The sequence below is a fragment of the Gobius niger genome (genome assembly GCF_951799975.1).
Source record: "Gobius niger genome assembly, chromosome: 8".
In the NCBI taxonomy this organism is placed as follows: domain Eukaryota; kingdom Metazoa; phylum Chordata; class Actinopteri; order Gobiiformes; family Gobiidae; genus Gobius; species Gobius niger.
Window position 1 is genome coordinate 37,848,360 of NC_136859.1, and position 9,551 is coordinate 37,857,910.

The following is a 9,551-nucleotide window of genomic DNA, read 5'->3' on the forward strand; positions in this document are numbered from 1 at the left end:
CCACAAAGATGTATCTAATGAAGTCGGGGGAGAAAAGACCTGGTCAAGCCCTTTGTAACGACGAAGACGACAGGGAAACATGTGGTCATCTGCCCCGGACCGCGAAGAGTCCCACGATGCACTGTCCCTGTGCTTCGGTTTAGAAAACCTGTCAGTCCGCCCAACGATAAGCCTCCTGTTCACTCAGTTTACACCGTTTTACAGAGCCATGTTTTCATTTGAGCCTGCGCTGTAGCCAACGCGCCGCGGAGCAACGCAAACGCAACCCAGATAATGCCAAAAAATAAATATATTTATAGAAAATGAGGTGTGGGCCAGATTTAATTGGTTGGCGGGCCGGAACTGGCCCGTGGGCCGATGTCTGGACAGCACATGTACAGCAGCAGGAGAGAGGGAGCTGGAGTCCGAGACTAAAAGGTGAGATCAATGTGACAGAGTAGTTACAGCACAAGCTCCCAAAGTTTTCTGTCGTATGAGTGCAGTTTGCATCATGCCACGCCCCCTTTTAGTCGACTAATCGCTGCTCAGAGCCTGTTTTTGGTCGACAAAGACAGTCTTTGGTCGGGGACAGCCCTAGGCCCTATGCACCCAACCCAATACCATGCCAAAGATTTGCTTGTCTGTTATTTTGGATCCAAGCAGTTTCCCCAGCTATTTTCCCGATCATTTCATTCCTCAAATTTTCTCCACTGCAATAATTCCTTTGGTGTATTTTAGCTTGTTTTATTTGAGAGCCGCTTCACTCCTTTCTGTGGAGTGACTTCTCCCTTATTCAAAGTGAACAAGCATAGAAAGCTAAGCCGCTCCGTTCTCCGAAGAGCCCGACTTTTAGCGTGCGTTGAGAAAAGGCAGATGCTTCTGAAGTCTGGAACAGTGTCACCAGGCGCAGACCCATTAAAGTCGGGAACAATAGCGAAAGCACCGTACAAAAGTTTCTGTCCGTGCACATGAATCATTAATGTCCAGCTTGGCACGCTCAACGGCAAATTAGAAGAGAGGCCAAGTCCTCTGCATCTGTACTTCACAGCTCCAGTCAGAGACCTTTCAAAGCACGAGGTGTTCAGGGATTTCAGAATGAAACAGCAAAGTGACAAAGAGGCGGCAAAAGTGTGACAAAAACACAGTAAAAAGCAACAAAAGAGCAACAAATATGTGGCAAAAATGAAAAAAGTGACAACAACACGGCAACAACGCAAGAAAAGAGATCCGCCAACATCACTTCTTCAAGGTCTTAGCTTTCAAATGAAGGCTATAGGCTGTGAGCTCCAGTCAACAAGCTTTTAGATTTGGGTAAAGCTGAACTGGACAAAATGCACTGGTTGAGGCGGGTGGTAAGAGGTTAATCACTTCCGTGTTCAAAAAGGAAGCCATTTTTCTCTAACATTAACGGACCTATACCTATCTTTTGGAAAATGAATGAAGAAAAAGGAAATTACTAAACTTTCTGGGAGTGGGGCAGGAATGATAGTTTCAGCCCGATCTGCTTCTAAAAGCCATTCAGTTCTCATATCACAGTTTAATATCCAGATGGAACCAGGAACTAGGGGGAACCCACAAGGAAACACATTGTGACAGTAAATAAAGAAAAAAATATAATAAAATCCAAAAAGTCATTTAGAAATAAGCACAATATTCCTGAAATTACATTTGTGATTGATTTGTTGTGAGTAAAAAGAAAAATCTGCCACTGGAACAATTATATTGTGCTAAAATGAAGAAGAAAAAAACATCTCAGTGTACTTAAATTAGATTACAGATATCATTTAACTTTAAAGGGGCTGGAAGCAGGTTCGCCATTTTATACTCACTACTGCCACCTCAGGCCACATGTGTAACTACACCTTCTATATTAAGCTCGTGGATGACGGCAATTCGGGCCGAAGTGACACATTTTTGAGTGACCGTACAGGATTTTAGAGGCAGTTGTGGTGAACAGGTCTGAGCTCATTCTACACATTAAGACATTGCTGGAACATGTAGGGGGAGGAAAATACTTAATTTGAACATTTTTAAACTCCTTATAGTCCCTTTAAATGAGATTTTTACTCATTTTTGATCTGATCGAAAACACACCAGATTGCACTAAATCTGTTCCATCCAAAATTTCGCCCACACCCCCAGCTAAGAAATATATCTGGACCTCACTCTTATTAACATCCTGGCTACGGCCCTGCACACATACTGTAATGGAAATATTCTAAGTTAAAAAGTATTTTCTTTATGATTAGATCCACTTGATTAAGTAACAGTAGACCAGGTCAGACTTCCAGACGAGCTGGAGACAACATTGTGACTCACTGCGGTTCCTCACACTTCAGCCTTTTGTTCATTCAAACACATTCATGGCCCTGACTGAAATGTGTTGTATATTAAAGACCTCTGCCACAGACGTCCTGAATGAAATAGCAAATGAGTGGAAGAAACACCTGTGTGTTGTTCCTCGTGCATCCTCCCCTTGTACTCCATGTATAAAGCCCCCTGCTAGGACCGCTTGAACAGTCATTTTAGTCCGTAATAATACCAGGAGTAGTTCGACATCCGCGCAGTAATCTCTTCACTTTACTGTGCGGATGTTGAAATACTCCTGGTATTATTACGGAGGAGAGGCTAAATGCTAACGCCGTCTGTGCTGTGTTTACGTGACTGAGGGCACGCGTGAAGACCAGACAGGTACACATGAACTCGTCTAAGCTCAGGTAAGAACATTTCTCAGTATGTAAAAACGGTGGCCTGTTCCTTTAAAAAACAACCGTCAGCTGGCATTTTATCTTTTTTAATCTCTTAACCGCCACTTTAGCCAAGCATGTCCTCCAGGTTATTACTACCCAATTCTAAAAGCTTCTTGACTGGAACTTACATCTGATAGTGTAATGCCTCATTTGAAAGCTAAGACCCACAAAACGGATGAAGATGTTTCCTTGTGTTGTCACCGCACTGTCGACCCTTTTTTGGTCACCTTTGGTTGTGTTTTTGTTGCCTGCTTTTGTTCCTTTTTCATCACTTTTTTGTCGCTCTTTAGATGCTTTTTTTGGGTGCTTTTCATCCTCATTTACATCTTGTTTGTGTCGCTATATTGATGCTTTTTTTCCAAGAGGCTTTAGGATATGTGTAAAGTGGAACTGGAGCTCTGATTGTAGCGTGACGTGTGGGGGCCTCGGCTGATGCCCCGCCAGGTGCGCTCCCGCTTATCATCCCGCTCTCATTCTGCAGAGACGAATACTGTCCTGACATAAACTACAGGCGTTGGGAGCGCGCTCTGGTGAGCTAAGTAGCCATTATGTGGAGCAGCCGATGAATCATTCAGGGCACCGACACGAGCGCCAAAACACGAACAACGGGCTCCGCGGGGATACACGCGGGAGTGAGCGCAGGGGGTTGGCTGAAAAGTTTACAGATGAGAGAGAAAAGGGCCTGAGCCGCTTCGGGAACGTGTAATTGCATTTGTTCTGACAAATGTTGTGACTGCGGTTACATCTGTTCATTCAAGTCCGATTATAAGGTCAGACCATGCACTTTTTACACATGTCCATGAGGGATAAAGCGGAAATCAACTTTGGAAAGCTTTCTGTCATGTTATAATGTAGCTCTCTCTGCTTTTGGCCCATTCACTCTTTAGATTTTCCACGGCCACTGCCACACCTTTCTCCTGGAAGCTCTCTCCAGTCCAGCTCACCTCTCCCCCACAGAGCAGCGAGTGGCAAAAAACAACTGTACGACTTTAAAGGGATATTTCAGGATGTTTGACATAGGGCCTCATTTCCTAGTTATCCAGTGTTGCTGATTTCTGGAGATATTTTTTTTTGTAATTCATGCAGTTCTTATGTTTGAAGAGTTTCGTGGTGCTAGGCTAGTGCAAGGCTAGTGCATTTCTACAATATCAGCTAGCCTGCATTAAAAACAGTGTGACCCGCTCCACAGAGCACCTGAGGCAAATCACTGATAACACCAGACTAACCATATACATGTCTGTGTCCATAGAATCATTTTAACCATTTTGCATTAAAAATAACTTATATTTGAGCAGCATCAGCTTCGTGGTTGTATAAGCTACGCAGCGGCGGAGTGATCTGCTAGAAAATAGTCCCTCAAAATGTGATCATTCATGAGATGCAGGTCAGTTATATTCCAAACATGACTCTATGGACACAGACATGTATATGGTTAGTCTGGTGGAGCGGGTCACACTGTTTTTAATGCAGGCTAGCTGATACCATAGAAATGCACTAGCCTTGCATTAGCCTAGCGCCACGAAACTCTTCAAACATAAGAACTGCATGAATTACAAAAAAAAATCTCCAGAAATCAGCAACACTCTGGATAACGAGGAAATGAGGCCATATGTCAAACATCCTGAAACATCCCTTTAAAGCAATAAGCTGAAGCACCTTCTCATACTGGCACAGATGTTTGACAGTTTCAGTGTGTTCGAAAAGCGGATGAGGTTCTACAAAATGGAGCTCTAGCCAATCACTTTATAAATAATCAGCAGCACTTGCAGGGTAATCCCTACCACTAAAAACATGTACAATAGGCCAGGATGAATGAGATAAGACAGAAGACATGCATGAGTCTCGAGTGTGTTCATTAATAAGTACTAATTTGCATGATTGTGTTATTATTGTATAAGTTATGCTCCTGCTCTCTGTGCCCAGAGCACACATTCCAACAACAAAGTTTCTCATTGTTGCTCAGCAAGAACTATCCCAGTTTCAATGAACTTCAGTTTGCTTAGTTTACAAAGACTTGAATGTAAAATGAAATTCAGAGCATAACAATGAAAGGATTGGACCATAGACTGATGAAAAGACTTGTTATTGCGTGCTCCTGCAGCATGGCGGCTCCTCATTCACAGGAGAAGCTGAACTTCCCAAAAAAAGTCCACTAGACAGTAGGGCCGTACCGTTACTCATACTCGTACTCATTCATGAGGTCCCAATACCAGAAACTGATACCACAGAGGACCTATGAGGCGCAGCTCTCCGCTGAGGAGAGAAAATAGCAACAAACTGTAGAATTGTTTAGTGTAAATCCAATATTCCACATAGAGCTGACTTTATTACAGATACACTCCCTAAACCAGAGTCTGTGCTGGATTTAACCAGAGCTAAATATTGTTAGTGCTGAAGCGTGGAGGCTGCTGTTGCTAACTCGCGGCTAACAGTCTTGGCCATTCTTACGCTGTTTTATGCCCAGAGGTTTATTCATCTGAAAAACTAACCCAGCGACTAAAAAGTCCTTAGAAAATCCAAATTAAAGACATACAGCATGTGTATATTGAGCGAAAATGAGCTGCAGCAGAACAATGAAAACGCTGTAGCTACTGGATAAATTACTATAAACACACGAGAAAATCTACAGGAGCTGAAGTAAAGGAGAAAAGACCATTTAAGTAACATCTCAATACTATTGTTAAATAAAAATACATGAATGAATAAAGCTCAGGCACTGAGGAGCTTTTGGACATGAGCTGTTCTGTCTATGATGGACAGTGCGATAAAAATTAAATGGCATCAGCTCAATTCTGATAGAACTGCTCTTAAAAGTGTCGCCTACTTTACTTTTGGAAATGTACATGAGTAAATTAAGCTCAGGAGGTAATAATGTCCTTTCTCTCTTTTTATCGCAGCTTAAGTGGGAATTCTGCTCAAAAAATGAAGTTACAGGTGACGCTGCTGCGGCCTGTGTACTTTCTGTTGTGCAGTGTTTGGACTTCCTCCTGAACGATACTTTTTATACACATTATTTTAATTCAATTAAAATAACATAGGTATCGGAAAAAGTACCGTTAAGGCACCAATACCAAAAAGCAGGTATCGTTAGGTATAGTAGTAGGGATGCACCGATACCACCTTTTCTAAAACCGATACGAGTACGAGTACTCTGATTTAAAGGGGGGTATTCTGCAAAATGGACTTTTTTAAGCTTTCCATCATGTTATTATGTCATTCCCTCATTAAAAACATGGCTGAAGTGTTGCCTTGGCACATTCACGTATTTCTGAGTAATCTGTAAAAACTCTGATGGCGGCCATTTTAGGGATAGGTTTGCCTGAGTCCTCCTAGGAACGCCCCCACCTCCTGGAGACGCCTCCGAGCTTTCGTCACCAGCCGAGTAACCAACCACTGCTCCTCAGCAGAACCCCCTCCCCACTGATGCCACAGACAGCGTGTGGAGGGGGCGTGTCTAAAGGCTCAGAGGTTCTTAAAGAGACAGAGGCCTATTTCAAGACATTCACTACAGCCATTTTGAGAGAGACATTTTATACAAGGCAGTTATTCTAATTTACTGCATTTACAGACCAGCAGAAGGTTTGTCATCATTGTAGTGAGATATAGACTGGTGCTGTGGGACTGACAAAAGCACAATACCCCCTCTTTAAGTACTTTGATTTAAGTGCTTGGGATGGACTTCATTTCTGTCATGGACAACATGTTTTACGGAAGCTTTCAAGAGAATATACTTCTGTGGATAAGAGACTTTTTGGAGAGCTATTAGCCCCAAACAGCTGCATAATGGCACAAACAGCTCTTTGTATTGTTTCAGGTCAATCCCCGTTAGCATTGTTGTCACTGTTAGGACTTGGTTTAATTGCTGATGTAGGAAGAGGCAACTACAACCCCATCATGGTTCCCCTGATGATTTTAAGTTTAAATAATATTCCACAAATCAAGAGTCAAACATGTGTTGTGCCCTAAAAAGGCTGGAAATACTGTCATACATCCACATTTCCTAGAGGATGCCCCCAACCCCCAAATTAGGACACATATAATATATAACACTGGAATTTGGAGAAAGTGAGGCTTCACTTTGTGCCACGGTTGGGAGGTTCAGCCCCTACATTTTTAATAATGTCTGAATACATCCTGTTTGTGAAGTGTGTAAAATGCAGCATGTTGGTGCAGGTATGTAGGTCCATGATACAGAATAGAAAATATCTTGAGCTTCCTCTGTTTGAAAGACCACCACACGCCACTGTACTTCCAGTGTGTACTCCTGCAGTATTCTTGTGTACTTCCAGTGTGTACTCCTGCAGTATTCTTGTGTACTTACAGTGCGTGTACTCCTGCAGTATTCTTGTGTACTTACAGTGCGTGTACTCCTGCAGTATTCTTGTGTACTTCCAGTGCGTGTACTCCTGCAGTATTCTTGTGTACTTACAGTGCGTGTACTCCTGCAGTATTCTTGTGTACTTACAGTGCGTGTACTCCTGCAGTACTCTTGTGTACTTACAGTGCGTGTACTCCTGCAGTATTCTTGTGTACTTACAGTGCGTGTACTCCTGCAGTATTCTTGTGTACTTACAGTGCGTGTACTCCTGCAGTATTCTTGTGTACTTACAGTGCGTGTACTCCTGCAGTATTCTTGTGTACTTACAGTGCGTGTACTCCTGCAGTATTCTTGTGTACTTACAGTGCGTGTACTCCTGCAGTATTCTTGTGTACTTACAGTGCGTGTACTCCTGCAGTATTCTTGTGTACTTACAGTGCGTGTACTCCTGCAGTATTCTTGTGTACTTACAGTGCGTGTACTCCTGCAGTATTCTTGTGTACTTACAGTGCGTGTACTCCTGCAGTATTCTTGTGTACTTACAGTGCGTGTACTCCTGCAGTATTCTTGTGTACTTACAGTGCGTGTACTCCTGCAGTATTCTTGTGTACTTACAGTGCGTGTACTCCTGCAGTATTCTTGTGTACTTACAGTGCGTGTACTCCTGCAGTATTCTTGTGTACTTGCAGTGCGTGTACTCCTGCAGTATTCTTGTGTACTTACAGTGCGTGTACTCCTGCAGTATTCTTGTGTACTTACAGTGCGTGTACTCCTGCAGTATTCTTGTGTACTTACAGTGCGTGTACTCCTGCAGTATTCTTGTGTACTTACAGTGCGTGTACTCCTGCAGTATTCTTGTGTACTTACAGTGCGTGTACTCCTGCAGTATTCTTGTGTACTTACAGTGCGTGTACTCCTGCAGTATTCTTGTGTACTTACAGTGCGTGTACTCCTGCAGTATTCTTGTGTACTTACAGTGCGTGTACTCCTGCAGTATTCTTGTGTACTTACAGTGCGTGTACTCCTGCAGTATTCTTGTGTACTTACAGTGCGTGTACTCCTGCAGTATTCTTGTGTACTTACAGTGCGTGTACTCCTGCAGTATTCTTGTGTACTTACAGTGCGTGTACTCCTGCAGTATTCTTGTGTACTTACAGTGCGTGTACTCCTGCAGTATTCTTGTGTACTTACAGTGCGTGTACTCCTGCAGTATTCTTGTGTACTTACAGTGCGTGTACTCCTGCAGTATTCTTGTGTACTTACAGTGCGTGTACTCCTGCAGTATTCTTGTGTACTTACAGTGCGTGTACTCCTGCAGTATTCTTGTGTACTTACAGTGCGTGTACTCCTGCAGTATTCTTGTGTACTTACAGTGCGTGTACTCCTGCAGAAGGGCGAACTCCGCGGGGGTCAGCGTGACCCACTTGTCCTGGGAGCTCATGTCTCTGCCTCTGTCTGTGCAGCCTGTGCAGGGGGTGGGAGCATCGCACCAGTGCCTCGGTGATGGACTTCACTCTGAAACACAGGAGAAGACCAGGTTTACATCATCAGACGCTTCAAATCAACATTTTCTCTTTTTCCTTTTCAAATATTTGATTGTAAGTGTCACAATTTCCGTTTCCTTTTTGCTGCAGATCCTTTCTCAGCAGTGACAGACAGTAGGAACTTTAATTTAAACTCTCTCATGGCTATAGGGCAAACACACTGAGCAGGCTAATGCTAACGGCTACAGGAAAAATACACTGAGCAGGCTAATGCTAGCGGCTATAGGAAAAACACACTGAGCAGGCTAATGCTAACAGCTACAGGGAAAAAACACTGAGCAGGCTAATGCTAACGGCTATAGGAAAAACACACTGAGCAGGCTAATGCTAACAGCTATAGGAAAAACACACTGAGCAGGCTAATGCTAACAGCTATAGGAAAAACACACTGAGCAGGCTAATGCTAACAGCTATAGGAAAAACACACTGAGCAGGCTAATGCTAACAGCTACAGGAAAAACACACTGAGCAGGCTAATGCTAACGGCTACAGGAAAAACACACTGAGCAGGCTAATGCTAACGACTATAGGGAAAATACACTGAGCAGGCAAATGCTAGCCGCTAGTCACCTTATTCCAGAAGTTTGCGTGGGCGCTGCCATGAATTGTGCCCGCCCATTTTCTCCTACACAAATTAATCTACTAAACATCAGATTTTAGCGGTAAACATTTTCCCTCGCTCTCTGTTTAAATGAACGGGCTTTGCACTCGACCGGAAGTGTCTGGACAACGGAAGTGCCGAGCCCGTTAAAACGGAGAACGAGGAAAATATATTCCGCTTAAAGAATCTATATCCTGCTATTTTAGCCATTCCAAAGTTAAGTATAGGCATTTATATGAATGATTGTACCTCTACCATTATTGAGCACTTATTTTTGTGATAAATATAAGTGTTTTCTGGAGGTATTTTTCAAACCCGGAAGACAGAACGCTTCGATTCAGTTAACTCCGCCCCCTCTC

The 9,551-nt window shown here is 43.2% G+C and overlaps 1 protein-coding gene across 1 annotated transcript in view; it reads right to left on the reverse strand.

Moving 5' to 3' along the window:
- Positions 1-8,562, reverse strand: part of dgkb (diacylglycerol kinase, beta) — a 152,189-nt gene extending 143,627 nt beyond the window's left edge. Inside the window, exon 1 of the mRNA XM_079562229.1 lies at positions 8,419-8,562. Coding sequence (XP_079418355.1) covers positions 8,419-8,488 — 70 coding nt within the window. The 5' untranslated portion in view covers positions 8,489-8,562. The remainder of the gene's footprint in view (positions 1-8,418) is intronic.
- Positions 8,563-9,551: the final 989 nt, after the last annotated feature.